This window comes from Bombina bombina, chromosome 2 (assembly GCF_027579735.1).
Source record: "Bombina bombina isolate aBomBom1 chromosome 2, aBomBom1.pri, whole genome shotgun sequence".
Lineage (NCBI taxonomy): Eukaryota > Metazoa > Chordata > Amphibia > Anura > Bombinatoridae > Bombina > Bombina bombina.
This window is the reverse complement of record NC_069500.1, coordinates 1,142,230,766-1,142,251,576: the sequence shown is the minus strand read 5'-3', so window position 1 is coordinate 1,142,251,576 and position 20,811 is coordinate 1,142,230,766. Positions and strand designations below refer to the sequence as shown.

General features: G+C 39.0%; 1 protein-coding gene across 1 annotated transcript in view; it reads left to right on the top strand.

Moving 5' to 3' along the window:
• LOC128647449 (probable ATP-dependent RNA helicase DDX60) overlaps nt 1–20,811 on the top strand; it is a 1,088,706-nt gene that overhangs the window by 768,552 nt on the left and 299,343 nt on the right. The window contains exon 29 of the mRNA XM_053700235.1: nt 8,768–8,920. Coding sequence (XP_053556210.1) covers nt 8,768–8,920 — 153 coding nt within the window. The remainder of the gene's footprint in view (nt 1–8,767; nt 8,921–20,811) is intronic.

The following is a 20,811-nucleotide window of genomic DNA, read 5'->3' as shown; positions in this document are numbered from 1 at the left end:
AATACAATCCCTGGCATTACATGACATATGGCGCATGCTGAACCCTACAACACGAGATTACACTTTCTATTCATTCCCACACAGACTATACACCAGGATAGACTACCTCCTTACTGATTCTATAGGACTAACGCTCATCAAAGATGTGACAATACTCACAACTACGTGGTCAGACCATGCACCGGTCATGTGTCAAATCATGTGGCCTAACAGTCCAGTAACACCATATATATGGAAATTGGATGATAGCTTATTAGATCATCCACTCATTCAAACCAACATAGAAAAAACACTGACGGAGTACTTCCAAATAAACACAACCTCAGACACAACCTGGACTAACATATGGGAAGCGCACAAATGCGTAATAAGGGGGGAGTTATTAAAACACAAAGCTAACCTCCTTAAACAACATAGAGTTAAATATGTCACCCTCCTCACAAAGCTCCAACACTTGGAATCCTCCCACAAACAAAACCCAAAAGACACTGAACTGAGTTCACAGCTGACAGAGACCAGGTCAGAGCTTAACATCTTACTACAAAAAGAACAACAAAACAAAAAATTAAAAATGCAACAAAAATACTACGAACAGAGAAATAAGGCAGGGAAACTACTTGCTAGAAAGCTGAAGCGCAAACACCTCAAAACACACATTCATAAAATAAAAACCAAATCAGGACAGACTAAATATGATAGCCTCTCCTTGGTGGAGGAATTTAGCACATATTATTCAGCACTCTACAATATCTCCGTGAACACTGACGGGAACAATTTACAGAGTAACAAAAAACAAATCATCTCAGATTACATAGCCAAGGCACATCTACCTAAACTTGACGACAGCCAATCTAAAACACTCGACACACCAATTAATATCACCGAAATCAAAACGGCAATTAAGTCACTACCCGCAGGGAAAAGCCCAGGCCCAGATGGGTTTAGCACAAGATACTACAAAAAATATATACAAATATTGGCCCCAAAGCTAGTAGATGTTTTCAATTCCATAGACAGCTCAGAGGGCTTTTTAACCCCGATGCTGGAGGCTCACATAACGGTTCTACCAAAACCTGGTAGGACCCCAGACACCCCAGAGAACTTTAGACCCATCTCACTGCTAAATACTGATGTGAAGATTTATGCCAGAATCCTTGCAAACAGGCTGAATTCTTACCTACCACAATTAATATCTACAGACCAGGTGGGATTCATACCAGGTAGAGAAGCAAGGGATAACACCCTCAAAATACTACAACTCACCACACTAGCCCAAAACACAAGTCAAGAACTGGCGTTGGTGTCAACAGACGCAGAAAAAGCCTTCGACAGGGTGGACTGGGATTTTCTCAGGGCCACCCTGCAGGGCATGAATGTGGGCGAAAATTTCATAGGAAAGATATTTTCACTTTACACCAACCCGACAGCAAAAGTTAGGGCTAATGCGGTATTATCTAAACCCTTTAAAATAAGTAATGGTACAAGACAGGGCTGCCCCCTCTCGCCCATATTATTTGCCATCTCAATAGAAGTACTTGCATGCATAATAAGAGCTAATGGAGACATTAAGGGAATATGCACCAGGGAGAGCGAATACAAGTTGGCAATGTACGCCGACGATGTGCTACTAACACTAACAAATATAGATAAATCACTACCAGCGTTACTGGAAACACTGAAAGACTATGGTAGGCTCTCAAACTTCCACCTAAATTTAAACAAATCAGAATTGCTTAATATTAATGTTCCATCACATATACTCAACGAGGTGAGAAAAACTTGCCCCATTAAATTCCAACCAACACAATTGAAATACTTAGGAATACTAATCACACGCAAACCACAAGACTTACTAACAGCAAATTACAGACTACTACTAAAAGAAATAACAAATGACCTATCAAGATGGAAGAACAAGACCATTTCATGGATAGGGAGGGTACATGTGATAAAAATGAATGTGCTTCCCAGAATACTCTACATTCTTCAAACACTACCGATCACATTAACAACAGATTATATTTCTCAAATTCAACACAACATAGAACAATTCATTTGGAATGGAATCAAACCAAGAATCCCAAAGAAAACATTACACATGACAAGAGACAATGGGGGACTGGGATTACCAGACCTAAAAAAATACAGATTAGCCATACTGATACAAAGAATAGTTGACTGGAGCCATAACACTGAGTCCAAGCAATGGATTCAAATAGATAGAGAAATACTACAAATAGAAAATGTGGGCTGCTTGGCCTGGCTTCCGGCAAAACACAGACCAAATATCATCCAGAAGTACCCATTGCTGGACGAACTTTTCTCTCAATGGGACGCACTGACAAACACCAACACTAATATCACTACAAGACCTGCCCCACTAACACTAATAATAGCAAACCCAGATCTTCCTTCTGCGCTCCAGGTCAAAAAGAGACTGGGGAACGCCCTACACCTAAAAGAATACACAATTAAAAATGTCCTGTCAGGGGACAAAATAATTACAAGGGACGAATTTGCAGAAATAGTGGGGGACACACCTCTGATTTGGCTCCTACACGCACAACTATCACATTATATACATACACATAAGCAGAAATCAAACATGACAAGGCAAATGACACAATTCGAAACACTATGCACAATGCCACATTACCCGAGGCACATAGTCTCCACACTATACAAAATGCTTCTGACCATTCAAGGAGAGCAACTGCCCTCATACTGCCACAAATGGCACAGGGAGCTGCATGCAGAAATAGATCACACAGATTGGTTAAAGATATTTTGAAATCACAAAAAAGCCTCAGTCTCAGCAAAGACACAGGAAACCAACTTTAAATACCTCTCTCGCTGGTATCTCACACCGGTGAGACTTCAAAAAATATACAAACAGGCTAACAATCAATGCTGGAGAGGTTGCGGAGAAACAGCTGATATGTGCCACGTGTGGTGGGGGTGTGAAAAGATAAGGCCCTTTTGGGAGAATGTAACAAAACATATTAACAAAACACTAGACGCAAACATACCTGAAGGTCCGAGCTTGTTGCTATTCCACAATATCCCGAATCTTAAAGATGAAATAAAGCTAAATCTGCTATTCATTATGCTCAATAGCGCGAAAGCGCTCGTGCCCCAAAAGTGGAAATCCACAGAGGTGCCTGACCTAAAACTGTGGAAACAACAGGTTGAGCAACAGCTCATAATGGAAAGATACCACTTCCTCACAATAGGCAAAATAGAATTACATGAATACATGACTTTAAGATGGAATGAGCATAAAGGCAGCGATTAAAATAGGAGATAGACCCAGTAACGACCTGACTCAACCATGCAGACACTCAACAAACAAGATACCACAATACCAGTCACTAGAAAGGCAACACGCATATACATTATATAGATAAGTGTGAATATCTGAGAAATGACTACTACAACTATAACTATTGACTTGCCACACTTATTCCCCCCCCCCTCTACCCTCTTCTCCTCCCTACCTCCCATCCTGTTTATGTAACTATAAGTACGTAAGCATATTCAGCCGGGAGCAGAATCCCGTATATTCAATATCTCAGATAAACATTGTTATAATAGTGATGTCTATAACGTTTGTATATTGATAAAGATGTTCTCCTGCATCACCAGCTCACTATCACACTTTGAACAATCGGACATTGGTCCAAAAGTGGCCAAGTAATATTCCACTGAGCAAGGAAGGGGAACTATTTCACCGCCATATAGAACTACAAACTTGGATGGGACTTAACACCCTCCTCAATACGAGTTCTGAAATGTGTATAACATATATTTTTGATGCTAGCCCAAAGAATGGCTCAAACTGTAACCCGAGTCAAGTTTGTACTTTAAAAGAATATATGTGATATATAATCACTAGAGGGCGCTAAAGTACAACTTGAAGGATTTATCTTTGGTTATGGAGCCCGTGTGAGTATGAGCTCCAAACAAATTCAAATGGAGAACCTTTGACAAATATAGTGTGTTCTTAACTAAACCACTATCTATATGACACAGAGTTCAGAGATATAAAACCAACCACATATATAAAAAGCTACAGCTGCACCTCTCAAAACATGTACTCTAAAAGTAATGTAAATAAAACTCCTAAAACAAGTGCATTAAAAACACCAGAGGGCGCTAATGTGACTAAAAAATGTACACCAAATATATAAAAAATATTATGAAACAAATAAAAAATTGATTAATTCAAATGGATAATGGCACCTTAAAATCAGATTCCTTCTTTTCACGGATAGAAGCCAATCTGTGTAGGTTTAAACACAAACAAGATCGACCATTGTGTGTATCCACAGCCCCAATGTAACCCACACAGCAGTATTCTATTTCCAGGGTACTCACACTTTTGCAGAGCACACCAGTGTGCTTGTGGAAATAGACTGGTTATCAGAGCAAACCAGCTTGCTCTCTCCGGTATGCTCTCTCCTCACAGGTGTGGATAAAGACAGACCCACTGGTTCCTCACAGCATATCAGGATACTGGAACTTCACTTAGCAGCGGCTTGGTAATGAGAACCTCACTTGTCAAGGAATGGCAGACAATGATCATAAAAAACAAATCTTTAATCATTAGTAAAACCACAATCCTTACAGTACAAGTAGGTGGACAATGTGTAACAATGAAATTTGCTACTCGTTTCTCGGCTCACTTGGCCGTTTCCTCAGGCATAATCAAAACACACTTTTAGCCCGGCTATATAGTGCCGCTCATTACCAAACCATAACTATACCATCCCCCTTCCTTTGCTAAGGGGTGTGTACAGGCTATCCAATCAGTGAATATCATTCTCAAGCCCACAAGTTGTTATCATATAACCACCAACTGTCACTTAATATACAAATAAAATAATATATCCATAATGTCCCTACATATGCCAAACCAAATGTTAAAAAAAAAACATAACATATTATAATTCAAAGATACATTTATTCCAATCACTATTCCACCTGCTATCACACAGCCAATCTATATTTATAATCAGCGTGTGGTTACTCTGCCTCTATACGATTACTAAAGCAGGTGTATGTATTAGACTTTTGTTACAGGCATGATGGTTCATATTAAAAACACTCAAACAGGATTGTCAACCCCAATATACCTCGGCAATAAGAACATCTGTTCACCTCCAAAGCACAACCAGACAGCCGATTGCACCGATCCTTTTGGTATAATTTATATGTATGTATGAAAAAATGTACAATAAAATGTAAAAACCAACCAATAAAACTATTTAAATGTATTAATCAAATATAAACGTTCCTATATCTTGAACTTTTGAATATATCTTGAACTTTTTGGTCAAATCATAAGACTGTACATTATATAGTGGACTTTTACACTGGGACATTCGTTTTAATGAGGTGCCATTATTCATTTGAATTAATCAATTTTTTATTTGTTTCATAATATTTTTTATATATTTGGTGTACAAGTTTGTACTTTAATAAGTTTATGCAATAAAAACCTTTTAAAAAAAAAAAAAAAAAAATCCAAAAATCCAAAACATAAAATATAAAATGATAAAATTAAAAAATCAAAAAGTAAAAAATTAAAAACTCAATCCAAAAAAACTCAATCCAAAAAAGATGTGATGTTCACTAAAAAACAATTGGCCAGATTACGAGTTTTGTATTAGAGGCTATGCGGTGCTAACGAGCAGTTTTCTCTCACCACTCACTTACCTACAGCGCTGGTATTACAGGTTTTTACAAACCCAGCGTTAAACGGCAAGAAGTGAGCGTTGAGCAAAGTTTTGCTCCTTACCGCACTCCAATACCAGCGCTGCTTAAGTCAGCGGTGAGCTGGTTGTACGTGCTCATGCACGATTTCCCCATAGGAATCAACGGGGAGAGCCGGCTGAGAAAAAGTCTAACACCTGCAAAAAAGCAGCGTAAAACTCAGTAACGCAGCCCCATTGATTCTTTTGGGGAAATAAAATTTATGTTTACACCTAACACCCTAACATGAACCCCGAGTCTAAACACCCCTAATCTTACACTTATTAACCTCTAATCTGCCGCCCCCGACATCGCAACAACTACATTATACTTATTAACCCCTAATATGCCGCTCCGGACACCACCGCCACTTACATTGTGTGTATTAACCCCTAATCTGCTGCCCCCAACATCGCAGACACCTACATTATATTTATTAACCCCTAATCTGCCGCTCCCAATGTCGCCGCAACCTACCTACACTTATTAACCCCTAATCTGCCGCCCCCAACGTCGCCGCCACTATAATAAACATATTAACCCCTAAACCGCCGCACTCCCACCTCGCAAACATTAGTTAAATATTATTAACCCCTAATCTGCCGTCCCTAACATCGCCGCCACCTACCTAAATTTATTAACCCCTAATCTGCCGCATCAACGTTGCCGCCACTATACTAAATGTATTAACCCCTAAACCTAAGTCTAACCCTAACCCTAACAACCCCTAACTTAAATATAATTATAATAAATCTAACTAAAAATTCCTATCATTAACTAAATAATTCCTATTTAAAACTAAATACTTACCTATAAAATAAACCCTAAGCTAGCTACAATATAACTAATAGTTACATTGTAGCTATCTTACGCCTAGATTTATAGTTTGGCGTTAGCCGTCAAAACCAGCGTTAGAGGCTCCTAACGCTGGTTTTGGGCTACCGCTGGTATTTAGAGTCAGTCAGGAAAGGGTCTAACGCTCACTTTGCAGCCGCGACTTTTCCATACCGCAGATCCCCCTACGCCATTTGCGTATCCTATCTTTTCAATGGGATCTTTCTAACGCCGGTATTTAGAGTCGTGGCTGAAGTGAGCGTTAGAAATCTAACGACAAAACTCCAGCCGCAGAAAAAAGCCAGGAGTTAAGAGCTTTCTGGGCTAACGCCGGTTCATAAAGCTCTTAACTACTGTGCTCTAAAGTACACTAACACCCATAAACTACCTATGTACCCCTAAACCGAGGCCCCCCCACATCGCCGCCACTCTATTAAATTTTTTTAACCCCTAATCTGCCGACCGCACACCGCCGCCTGCTATATTATCCCTATGTACCCCTAATCTGCTGCCCCTAATATCGCCGACACCTACATAATATTTATTACCCCCTATCTGCCCCCCCCAACGTTGCTGCTACCTACCTACAATTATTAACCCCTAATCTGCCGACCGGACCTCACCGCTAATATAATAAATGTATTAACCCCTAAAGCTAAGTCTAACCCTAACACTAACACCCCCCTAAGTTAAATATAATTTAAATCTAACGAAATAAATTAACTCTTATTAAATAAATTATTCCTATTTAAAGCTAAATACTTACCTGTAAAATAAACCCTAATATAGCTACAATATAACGAATAATTATATTGTAGCTATTTTAGGATTAATATTTATTTTACAGGCAACTTTGTATTTATTTTAACCAGGTACAATAGCTATTAAATAGTTAAGAACTATTTAATAGCTAAAATAGTTAAAATAATTACAAAATTACCTGTAAAATAAATCTTAACCTAAGTTACAATTAAACCTAACACTACACTATCAATAAATTAATTAAATACAATACCTACAAATAACTACAATTAAATAAACTAACTAAAGTACAAAAAATAAAAAAGAACTAAGTTACAAAAAATAAAAAAATATTTACAAACATTAGAAAAATATTACAACAATTTTAAACTAATTACACCTACTCTAAGCCCCCTAATAAAATAACAAAGACCTCCAAAATAAAAAAATGCCCTACCCTATTCTAAATTAAAAAAGTTCAAAGCTCTTTTACCTTACCAGCCCTGAAAAGGGCCATTTGCGGGGCATGCCCCAAATAATTCAGCTCTTTTGCCTGTAAAAAAAAAACATACAATAACCCCCCCAACATTACAACCCACCACCCACATACCCCTAATCTGACCCAAACCCCCCTTAAATAAACCTAACACTAAGCCCCTGAAGATCTTCCTACCTTATCTTCACCATGCCAGGTTCACCGATCCATCCTCCGAAGTCTTCATCCAAGCCCAAGCGGGGGCTGGCGATCCATAATCCGGCTGAAGCCTTCTATCAAGTGGCGGCTGAAGAGGTCCAGAAGAGGCTCCAAAGTCTTCATCCTAGGATGTACCTTTAAATACCACCACCTGCTGTATTCAACCTATATGTGTGAAAATTGTTCCACATATGTCCTATAACTTAGCCTTATAACTGAGCTCTTTAATACTTTATATATTATTTGTTTAACTGACTTGGGTTTATTCCTTTATATTATAATTAACTATATCTTTAAGTATTTTCCGCGTGTGTGAAAATTGTTCCACATGCGGTCTCAGACTAACTTGTCAGGGCTATTTACTGGGTATCCCTCCTAGGGCTGTTCACATTTTTAAGTTATAATCTGGGACGATGTCCCCTCCGGTATAGTGCATTACACCGCACCCACTATATGTGGGTTTCCTATATTTTTTCCCAGCATTTGATAATCTTTAGTATTCGAACTGATACACGGTTGTTACATGCAGGCCACCATTTGTGTCGTTTTTTAATTTTGTGTGCCATTTATGTTGTCCGTCTCCTACGGATTTTTATTTTTGATATCATTAAAAGTTATATTTTATGTTGTAGGGTTTCTTACCCTCCATACAGTGAGTGCTGTAACTGGTGCTTTCTTTTCATTCTACTTACCTTTTTTTTTTTTAATACATTGCTTAATTATAGTGTTTTGTTTTATTTTAAGACACTGTTGAAAGCTTTTCATAGAGTTAGATTCTTGAGAGACCACCTGGAATTGAAATCTTTAGCAACACGAGGCATTGGCTATCACCATGCGTCTGTACATAGTAAAGGAAGGCAACTGGTTGAAATGCTGTTCAGAATGGGCTTTTTAACGGTGAGTATACAACTTATTTTCTACATTCTACATAAAATTATTATTGCTTTGTACCAGCACATCATCCTTGGAGAAGTAGTTTCCTTAGTTCTATATGATAAAATATTAGCAGCTGAAAAACTGAGGATGTTCTAGATCAGGGGTCACCAACCTTTTGGACCTCAGGGACCACTAAACTCACAATTTTCAATCGAATCCCGTGGACCACTAACTCGTTTTTTTTTTTTAAAAGCTACAAACCTTTATAATGTGTATATGTATATATATATATATATATATATATATATATATATATATATATATATATATATATATATATATATATATATATGTGTTTGTGTATATATATATCAGCAGAGCACACTCTCACCTCCAAGACAGCTACCAAGGTGCAAGCAGACAAATTCACAGTTCCATAAACAGCTTGCACTCACTGGTTTTATTAAGAAAAAGTGCTTTATTGGCCCTCAAAGGAATCAGTGATGTTTCGGGGATCTCACCCCTCCTTTGGACTAAGGGGCCGTATTACTAATGTGCGAGCGGACATGACCCGACATACGCTGTCAGCATTTATCATTGCACCAGCAGTTCTTGTGAACTGCTGGTGCAATGCCGCTCCCTAAAGATTTGCGGCCAATCGGCCCCTAGCAGGGGGTGTCAATCAACCTGATCGTATTCGATCATGTTGATTTCTGGCGATTTCTGTCCACAGCCTCAGACCGCTGCTTCATATCATAACTTGTGTTTCTGGCTAGCCATACAGAGCTTGATAAATATGCCCCTAAGTGAGATGAAGGGGTGAGATCCTCGAAACGTCACTGATTCCTTAGTGTGCCAATAACGCACTTTTTTCAAAAAACCAGGGAGTGCATGCTATTTATGGAAATATATATATATATATATATATATATATATATACACACATACTGCACATAACTAGTATAACCATAGCTAAGTTTACATTATGTATATATTTACATGTTTTTAAGAATTATTTTTTGGAATTAACTAACTGAATGACAGAACTGAGAGAATACTTCCAAATGACAGATGAAGGGTGAGTGCCAATTTTGAGATGGAAACAGAAAGGCAGAAAGTGGGGGGGGAAATAATTATGTTTAAAAGGACCACAAGACTTCCAAGTTACCTTCCCAGTTAGGAATTATTCAAAACTACTTATGATCATGGACAGACACTGGAGTAATAAATTAAGTTTATATCAGAAAGCTCTCAATATGGATGTGAGCTAACCACGACTGATATTACTGGCAATTACTATAATACTGGTGGGATATGGCTGATCTGCTGAATGGCAATTACTGGAATTCAGGTGGAATGGCTTTGTGCGCGGAAAAATTATTAGAATGAAAAATAATTAATATTAAATTTAAAAAAAAAGAAGATGGAGGGGAGGAAGACAAACAGTCATTTAAGTCCATCTGAAGGAATTAGGAAAACTACTACAAAGAGACAGGTAAAGGGAAAAAAATAATTGAAATATAAGAGAGAATTTTCTTTTTTTTTTTAAAGATTTTCTTTTTTTATATACTTAAATTCCACTGTTTCAAGCCAAGACTATAACTTCTGCTGGCTTTAGAATGGAAGCATCTTTCTCTGAGCAGCAAGCCTGGTGGGAGGAGTAAAAAATACAATCTAGCTACGCATGTTGGGAGATTATTATTCAACTCCTCTTCCGTCTGTTTTCACTGATGTCCAGCCAGGCACTGTAGGGAGTTGCGGTGCGACGGGGGTGACACCATCAGAGGAGATCAATTCCTGCTTGATGGTTTCAAGGACCACCAGCATCTTCTCGTAGATCACTATGGACCACTGGTTGGCGACCGCTGTTCTAGATCACTAGTTAGGCTTCATGTTGAATATCTCTAGAAGAATATAAATAAACATCAATCTGTTTAAAGGAGGGCCTCTAAAATGGTGCATGGTCTAAAAACTTAAATGGAAAGAATTCATTATTTTAATACTATGTATAGTTTAGACTCGAGGATAGAAGGTAGAGAGGTGACATAATAGAAATCATCAATCATATGAAGGGATTTAATAAAGCTGAGAATGAAAGCATTTTTCACAGAAAGCATCACAAGAACAAAGTGTTACGTTTTAACGTTTAGTGGGTTTAGGATTATTTTTGTGTAACCTCTTCTTTACCAAAAGAGAGGTTTATTAGTGGCATTGCCTTCCAGTAGAAATGATAAGGATAAATGCCGTTAAACAAGTCAAGAATGCCTGCATAAAGCCATCTGCTGGGAAAAAAATAAATCTATTGGCTAGATTACGAGTTTTGCGTTAGAGGGCGAGGCTATGCGGTGCTAACGAGCAGTTTTCTCTCACCGATCACTTACCTACAGCGCTGGTATTACGGGTTTTTACAAACCCGGCGTTAACAAGCAAGAAGTGAGCGTTGAGCAAAATTTTGCTCCTTACCGCACTCCAATATCAGCGCTGCTTAAGTCAGCGGTGAGCTGGTCATACGTGCTCGTGCACGATTTCCCCTTAGGAATCAACGGGGAGAGACCCGGCTGAGAAAAAGTCTAACACCTGCAAAAAAGCAGCGTAAAACTCAGTAACGCAGCCCCATTGATTCCTATGGGGAAATAAAATGTATGTTTACACCTAACACCCTAACATGAACCCCCGAGTCTAAACACCCCTAATCTTACACATATTAACCCCTAATCTGCCGCCCCTGACATCGCCGACACCTGCATTATATTTATTAAGCCCTAATCTGCCGCTCCGGACACCGCCGCCACCTACATTATACTTATGAACCCCTAATCTGCTGCCCCCAACATCGCCGACACCTACATTATATTTATTAACCCCTAATCTGCTGCCCCCAATGTTGCTGCAACCTGCCTACACTTATTAACCCCTAATCTGCCGCCCCCAACATTGTCGCCACTATAATAAACATATTAACCGCCGCATTCCAGCCTTGCAAACATTAGTTAAATATTATTAACCCCTAATCTGCCGTCCCTAACATCGCCGCCACCTGCCTACATTTATTAACCCCTAATCTGCCGCCCCCAACGTCGCCGCCACTATACTAAATGTATTAACCCCTAAACCTAAGTCTATCCCTAACCCTAACACCTCCTAACTTAAATATAATTACAATAAATCTAAATAAAAACTACTATCATTACCTAAGTAATTCCTATTTAAAATTATTTAATAACTATTCTACTTAGTTAAAATAAATACAAACTTGCCTGTAAAATAAAAATAAACCCTAAGCTAGCTACAATGTAACTATTAGTTATATTGTAGCTAGCTTAGGGTTTATTTTATAGGTAAGTATTTAGTTTTAAATAGGAATTATTTAGGTAATAATAGTAATTTTTACTTAGATTTATTGTAATTATATTTAAGTTAGGGGGTGTTAGGGTTAGACTTAGGTTTAGGGGTTAATACATTTAATATGGTGGCGGCGATGTTGGGGACGGCAGATTAGGGGTTAACAAATGTAGGTAGGTGGCGGCGATGTTAGGGACGGCCGATTAGGGGTTAATATTATTTATCTAGTGTTTGCGAGGCGGGAGTGCGGCGGTTTAGGGGTTAATATGTTTATTATAGTTGCTGCGATGTCCTGAGCGGCAGATTAGAGGTTCAAAATTTTATTTTAGTGTTTGCAATGCGGGAGGGCCTCGGTTTAGGGGTTAATAGGTAGTTTATGGGTGCTAGTGTACTTTTTAGCACTTTAGTTATGAGTTTTATGCTATGGCGTTGTACCATAAAACTCTTAACTACTGACTTTTAAATGCGTTAGGGATCTTGGAGGTAGAGGGTGTACCGCTCACTTTTTGGCCTTCCAGGACAGACTCGTAACATCAGCGCTATGGAAGTCCCATAGAAAAAAGACTTTAAGAAGTTTACGTAGGTTGTTTTGCGGTAAGGCCAAAGAAGTGTGCGGTGCCTCTAAACCTGCAAGACTCGTAATAGCAGCGGTAGGGAAAAAGCAGTGTTAGGACCTGTTAAGGCTGCTTTTTCAGCCTAACGCACAACTCGTAATCTAGCCGTATGTTTCTATAAATTAAAAATGCCCTTAAACCTTGTCTTTTAGTTGCCTTTTTATATATGGTCCTAGAGTTATTTTCACATTAAAGATTTTTTGTTTAAGTGCTATGTACATTTTTTCTCATATCACAAAAATAATATATATGAAGGTTCAGATACACTAAGCCTTGGAAATAATTTAAAGGTGTAACTTCTAAGAGAGGTACTTATATTCCTTAAATGGAGTTATAAGTTGCCTAAATAGCATGGTTATGCAAAAAATACTAATTAGGCATACTGTATATTCTCCTGTTTTATTTTGCTTATTGAAATGTATACCTGAGTACTCTCTGTATAGATGAGGTGAGAGGTTTTTTTCTGACCCATTAAATCTATCTCATTATAGCCCCGATGTTCAAAACATTGACTTCATGCTCCCATTGACTTCTATGAGAGAGACATTGCCAGCATTGCTTGGATACGCCCCCTTTTGTTAGAATATTCCGATGGACCATTGGCCTGCGATGCCGACAAGGCAATCAAAGAAGTTTCCTGATGGTCTGTCGGGATATTTTAACAAAAGTGGTGTGTCTGAGTGATGATGGTGATGTCTCTCACATAGAAGTCAATGGGAGTAGGACATCACCGCCCAAATCGATGCTCATCTGCATTTTACTGCCAAGAGGGGACCCCTATTTCAAGTGTGCCAACATGGGGCAAACAGTGTAGTCACACTTCAAATATTTCCGTGGGGACCTAAGTTTAATTACACCTACACTAACTAGCTCAGGAGATGTTGTCTAAGCAGCTGATAGCTGCCTATAACTATGTCACACCTAAGCTACACTCCCCCTGCTCCACCTCATTACCTCCCACCAACCACCTACACCTACGTCACTGCTAACCTACACCCCCCTACACCACCCAGCTAACTCCCCCTGAACGCCTACACCTATGTCACGCCTAACCTACACACACCCTTAACGCCCCGCTAAGTCCCTAATACTGCCTACACTGACTTCATGTGTAAACAACACTCCCCTGAAATGCCTCAGCTAACTGTCTACTGTCAAAAAACAACTAATTATAATAAAGTATACTATAAGTAATGAACTTCTCTCTACATATCTATCTTTTATTTCTAATATATACATATTAATATATATATCTATCTATAGTTATCACTAATAAACACAACAATCTAACAAACACATTTTAATTTGTATGCAATACTTAAACCATTATGCAATATACATGCATACAAGTTTTAAATATTGAATATTCAAGGCCTGACTACATTATATCTACAATCTTTGAAATAAAATACATGCGGCTAGATTATGAGTTTTGCGTTATGAGGGGTGCGGGGCTAACAAGCAGTTTTTTCTCACCGCTCACTTACATACAGCGCTGGTATTATGGGTTTTTACAAACCCGGCGTTAAAAGACAAAAAGTGAGCGTAGAGCAAAATTTAGCTCCAAATCTCACTCCAATACCAGCGCTGCTTAAATCAGCGGTGAGCTGGTGTAACGTGCTGGTGCACGATTTCCCCATAGGAATCAATGGGGAGAGCCGGCTGAAAAAAAGTCTAACACCTGCAAAAAAGCAGCGTAAAGCTCAGTAACGCAGCCCCATTGATTCCTATGGGGAAATAAAATGTATGTTTACACCAAACACCCTAACATGAACCCCGAGTCTAAACACCCCTAATCTTAAACTTATTAACCTCTAATCTGCCGCCCCTGACATTGCCAACACCTGCATTATATTTATTAAGCCCTAATCTGCCGCTCTGGACACCACCGCCACCTACATTATACTTATGAACCCCTAATCTGCTGCCCACAACATCGCCAACACCTACATTATATTTATTAACCCCTAATCTGCCGCCCCCAATGTCGCCGCAACCTACCTACACTTTGTAACCCCTAATCTGCCGCACCCAACGTCGCAGCCACTATAATAAACATATTAACCCCTAAACCGCCGCACTCCCGCCTCGCAATCATTAGTTAAATATTATTAACCCCTAATCTGCTGTCCCTAACATCGCCGCCACCTACCTACATTTATTAACCCCTAATCTGCCGCCCCAACGTCGCCGCCACTATATTAAAGTTATTAACCCCTAAACCTAAGTCTAACCCTAACTCTAACACCCCCTAACTTAAATATAATTAAAAGAAATCTAAATAAATATTCCTATCATTAACTAAATTATTCCTATTTAAAACTCAATACTTACCTATAAAATAAACCCTAAACTAGCTACAATATAACTAATAGTTACATTGTAGCTAGTTTAGGATTCATTTTTATTTTACAGGCAAGTTTGTATTCATTTTAACTAGGTAAAATAGTTATTAAATAGTTATTAACTATTTAATAACTACCTAGCTAAAATAAATACAAAAGTACCTGTAAAATAAAACCTAACCTAAGTTACACTAACACCTAACACTATACTTTAATTAAATAAATTAACTAAATTAACAACAATTAAATCAATTAAATTAGCTAAAGTATAAAAAAAACACTAAATTACAGAAAATAAAAAACAAATTACAGATATTTAAACTAATTACACCTAATCTAATAAAAAAATGCCTCCCCAAAATAAAAAAAAACCCTAGCCTAAACTAAACTACCAATAGCCCTTAAAAGGGCTCTTTTACCTAAAAAAAAAAAATACAAACAACCCCCCCAACAGTAAAACCCACCACCCACACAACCAACACCCCAAATAAAAACTAAACTAAAAAAAATAAGCTCATCATTGCCCTAAAAAGGGCATTTGGATGGGTATTGCCCTTAAAAGGGCAGTTAGCTCTTTTGCAGGCCCAAAATCCCTAACCTAAAAATAAATCCCACCCAATACACCCTTAAAAAACCTAACACTAACCCCCTGAAGATCTACTTACCGGGAGAAGTCTTCATCCAAGCCGGGCCGAAGTCCTCAACGAAGCCATTCCAATCATCCAATAGAATGCGAGCTCAATCCTATTGGCTGATTGGATCAGCCAATAGGACTGAACTTCAATCCTATTGGCTGATTGCATCAGCCAGTAGGATTTTTTCTACCTTAATTCCGATTGGCTGATAGAATTCTATCAGCCAATCGCAATCTAAGGGACGCCATTTAGGATGACGTCACTTAAAGGTACCTTCATTCATCTTTAGTCGTCAAAATAAGAGGATGCTCCGCGTCGGATGTCTTGTAGATGGACATGCTCCGTGCCAGATAAATGAAGATAGAAGATGCGGTCTGGATGAAGACTTCTGCCCGTCTGGAGGACCACTTTGCCCGGCTTAGATGAAGACTTCTCCCGGCTTCGATGAAGACTTCTCGCGGTAAGTCGATCTTCAGGGGGTTAATGTTAGGTTTTTTTAAGGGTGTATTGGCTGGAATTTATTTTTAGGTTAGGGACTTTGGGCCTGCAAAAAAGCTAACTGCCCTTTTAAGGTCAATGGCCATCCAAATGCCCTTTTCAGGGCAATGGGGAGCTTAGGTTTTTTTAGTTAGGTTTTTATTTGGGAGGTTGGTTTTGTGGGTGGTGGGTTTTACTGCTGGGGGGGTTGTTTGTATTTGTTTTCAGGTAAAAGAGCTGATTACTTTGGGGAAATGCCCCGCAAAAGGCCCTTTTAAGGGCTTTTGGTAGTTTAGTTTTTTATTTTGGAGGGGCATTTTTTTATTTTGATAGGGCTATTAGATTAGGTGTAATTAGTTTAAATATCTGTAATATGTTTTTTATTTTCTGTAATTTAGTGTTTTTTTTGTACTTTAGCTAATTTAATTGATTTAATTGTTGTTTTAGTTAATTTATTTAATTATAGTGTAGTGTTAGGTGTTAGTGTAACTTAGGTTAGGTTTTATTTTACAGGTACTTTTGTATTTATTTTAGCTAGGTAGTTATTAAATAGTTAATAACTATTTAATAACTATTCTACCTAGTTAAAATAAATACAAACTTGCCTATAAAATAAAAATAAATCCTAAGCTAGATGTAACTATTAGTTATATTGTAGCTAGCTTAGGGTTTATTTTATAGGTAAGTATTTAGTTTTAAATAGGAATTATTTAGTTAATGATAGGAATATTTATTTAGATTTCTTTTAATTATATTTAAGTTAGGGGGTGTTAGGGTTAGACTTAGGTTTAGGGGTTAATAACTTTAATATAGTGGCGGCGACGTTGGGGCGGCAGATTAGGGGTTAATAAATGTAGGTAGGTGGCGGCGATGTTAGGGACAGCAGATTAGGGGTTAATAATATTTAATTAATGTTTGTGAGGCGGGAGTGCGGCAGTTTAGGGGTTAATATGTTTATTATAGTGGCGGCGACGTTGGGTGCGGCAGATTAGGGGTTAATAAGTGTAGGTAGGTTGCGGCGACATTGGGGGCGGCAGATTAGGGGTTAATAAATATAATGTAGGTGTCGGCGATGTTGTGGGCAGCAGATTAGGGGTTCATAAGTATAATGTAGGTGGCGGCGGTGTCCAGAGCGGCAGATTAGGGGTTAAAAAATTAATTTTAGTGTTTACAATGCGGGAGGGCCTTGGTTTAGGGGTTAATAGGTAGTTTATGGGTGTTAGTGTACTTTTTAGCACTTTAGTTATGACTTTTATGCTACGGCGTTGTATCATAAAACTCATAACTACTAACTTTAAAATGCGGTAGGACTCTTGACAGGGTAGGGTGTACAGCTACCTTTTCGGTCTCCCAGGACAGACTCGAAATACCGGCGCTATGGAAGTCCCATAGAAAAAAGACTTTACAAAGTTTACATAAGTCGTTTTGCGGTAAGGCCAAAGAAGTGTGTGGTGACCCTAAACCTGCAAGACTCGTAATACCAGCGGGCGTAAAAAAGCAGCATTAGGACCTGTTAACGCTGCTTTTTTAGCATACCGCAAAACTTGTAATCTAGCCGATGGTGATGTATAATTTATATTAGTTTAAGTATTGAATATATAAATTAAAATGTAGATATTCTTGCTTGATGCATTTCTCAGTCAATAAAAATATATTTGTAAAATAGATATTTATGTTATAAAATGACATTTGCATTATAATTATAGTATCACATTGCATTCCTGATATGGAATAAAACAATTTTAACACTAATGCCTTTTTGTAACATTAATATAAATGTAAAAAAGTATATTTAAAATAAAAAAAACACAAGAAAAAATAAATATATATTAATTTATAATAGTTAAAAGAAATATGCATCAGACATAAAAATGCATAATATTTTAAAAATTGTAGATAAATGCACTATTAACCCCCCTAAGCTCCCCTTACCTAATCACCAAATCCACCCCCATAAAGGTATGGGGGTGGTTAGTTGATTAAGGCCTAATTAACGGTAACCAACAATAATCACCTAATCAACCCCCATACCACCCCAAAAAAATGATTTAACCCCAAAAGCGTTAATGGGAACTCCGGCTCCTCTTGATCTGACGTTGGGCCCATCTTCATCCATGGTCCAGGCTCTGGGGGCTCATCTTTGTGTTGGTGGAGGCAAACATCTATGACCTCTTCCGCTGCCTCTGCTCCGCATATTGTTCAGCAGCAGAGCCCATATTCATCCAGGCGCCGGGGGTCCATCTTCGCGGCGGTGGAGGAGAACTTATGTGGCTTCTTCCACTGCCTCCGTTCCACATCTTCTTCAATGGTGGGCCCATCTTCATCCAGGCTTCAGGCATCTATCTTCATGGCCTCTTCCAATACTTAGAACATTATCCCCTATGTGAGGAACATTGGAATGTGAAATATTTACAGTAAATGCAAACTATAACACTTTATTAAATATGAATATTGCATATATGTGTCAGGATAGGTTAAGTCCAGAGTTAGACCCAAATGCTAAAATGAAGTTAGAATAACACTTTAGCACTGTCAGTATATTCCAGGACCTGACCCTGCGACAGCTGCAATAGTATACTCACAGAAATTAACTGGAAGATGGTACAGCAGGGTCAGGAGAAGAACTTCAGGTAGTTAGGGTAAACCAAAAGAGTAATCCATCAAGCAATAACCGGTAACAAGAAATCAGGCAGGCAGGGGTTAACCAGAAGGATTTGTCAAACAAGCAAAGTCCAGCAATGAGTAATCAGGCAGTTTGGGGTAAACAGTAGAATGGTCTAGCAAGCAAAGTTCCAGCAACGTGAAATCAGGCAGTATGAGGTTAAACAGTGGAATGGTCAAACAAGCAAAGTTCCAGCAGCGTGTAATCAGGCAGTTTGGGGTTAAACAGTAGAATGGTCAAACGAGCAAAGTTCCAGCAGCGTGTAATCAGGCAGTTTGGGGTTAAACAGTAGAATGGTCAGATAAGCAAAGTTCCAGCAACGTGTAATCAGGCAGTTTGGGGTTAAACAGTAGAATGGTCTAGCAAGCAAAGTTCCAGCAACGTGAAATCAGGCAGTATGAAGTTAAACAGTGGAATGGTCTAGCAAGCAAAGTTCCAGCAACGTGAAATCAGGCAGTATGAGGTTAAACAGTGGAATGGTCAAACAAGCAAAGTTCCAGCAGCGTGTAATCAGGCAGTTTGGGGTTAAACAGTAGAATGGTCAAACGAGCAAAGTTCCAGCAGCGTGTAATCAGGCAGTTTGGGGTTAAACAGTAGAATGGTCAGATAAGCAAAGTCCAGCAACGTGTAATCAGGCAGTTTGGGGTTAAACAGTAGAATGGTCAAACAAGCAAAGTTCCAGCAGCGTGAAATCAGGCAGTATGTATAATCCAGGCAGTATGAGGTTAAACAGAATAATGTCCAAACAAGCAAAAGTCCAGATAACAGGAATCAGGCAGGAAGGGTTAAGTGGGATAAGGAGTTAAACAAGCCAGCAATTCTTGATTCAAATAAGTAATCCAAAAGTTACTTACAAGCCAGGAGAAGAACAAACAGGCCCCGAGGTGAGGAGACGCCGGAATAAGAAGGCCCAATGACGTCAGCAGAAGGGGCCGAGGGGAACAGGGTTGCTAAGCAACCAAGGAAGCGCTACCGCGCTGTCAAAGAGAAAAGGAAGCGATCAGCAGCTGAGCTGAGCGATCGCGACAGTGCCCCCTCCTCAAGGACCCCTCCAGGGTACACGAACAGGCTTAGAGGGATTCTGAGCGTGGAACTGTTTGATCAAAGCAGAAGCACGGACATAAGAAGCAGGTTCCCAAGAACGTTCAGTGATGGGATATCCCTTCCAGTGGACCAAATAATATAGACGGGTACCCCGTAATCTGGAATCAAGAATGTGACTGATCTCAAATTCAGAAGTACCATCCACAAGGAACGGAGAGGGAACTTTATATTTGGTGGAAAACCGGTTAGAGACTGCGGGTTTCAGAAGAGATACGTGAAAGACAGGGTGAATCTTCAAGTTGTCTGGTAAAGCCACCCTGTAGGCAGTGGAACATACCTTGGAAACAATCCGGAATGGTCCAATGTATTTAGGACCCAATTTAGCACAAGGTTGTTTGAGTCGAATGAATCTGGTGGAAATCAAAACCTTGTCTCCAGTCCGAAAAGAGGGTGCCTTCCGGCGTCTGCGATCAGCAAATCGTTTATACTTCTGAGAAGAGAGAAGAAGAATTTCCCGAATCTTCTTCCAGTGTTTACAAAGATTTCTCACTGTACGATCTGCTCCAGGGACTCCAGAACCTCCCGAAGACATAGGAAAAGTTCTATGCACAAATCCATAGGCTGCCTTAAAAGGAGAAGTCTGTAAAGAAGAATTGAAACGGGAATTGTAAGCAAGTTCAGCTAAGGGAAGAAGTTGAGACCAATTGGAGTGCTGATGATTAACATAGTGCCTGAGATAGGATTCAAGAGATTGATTTACGCGCTCAGTTTGACCGTTGGACTGAGGATGATG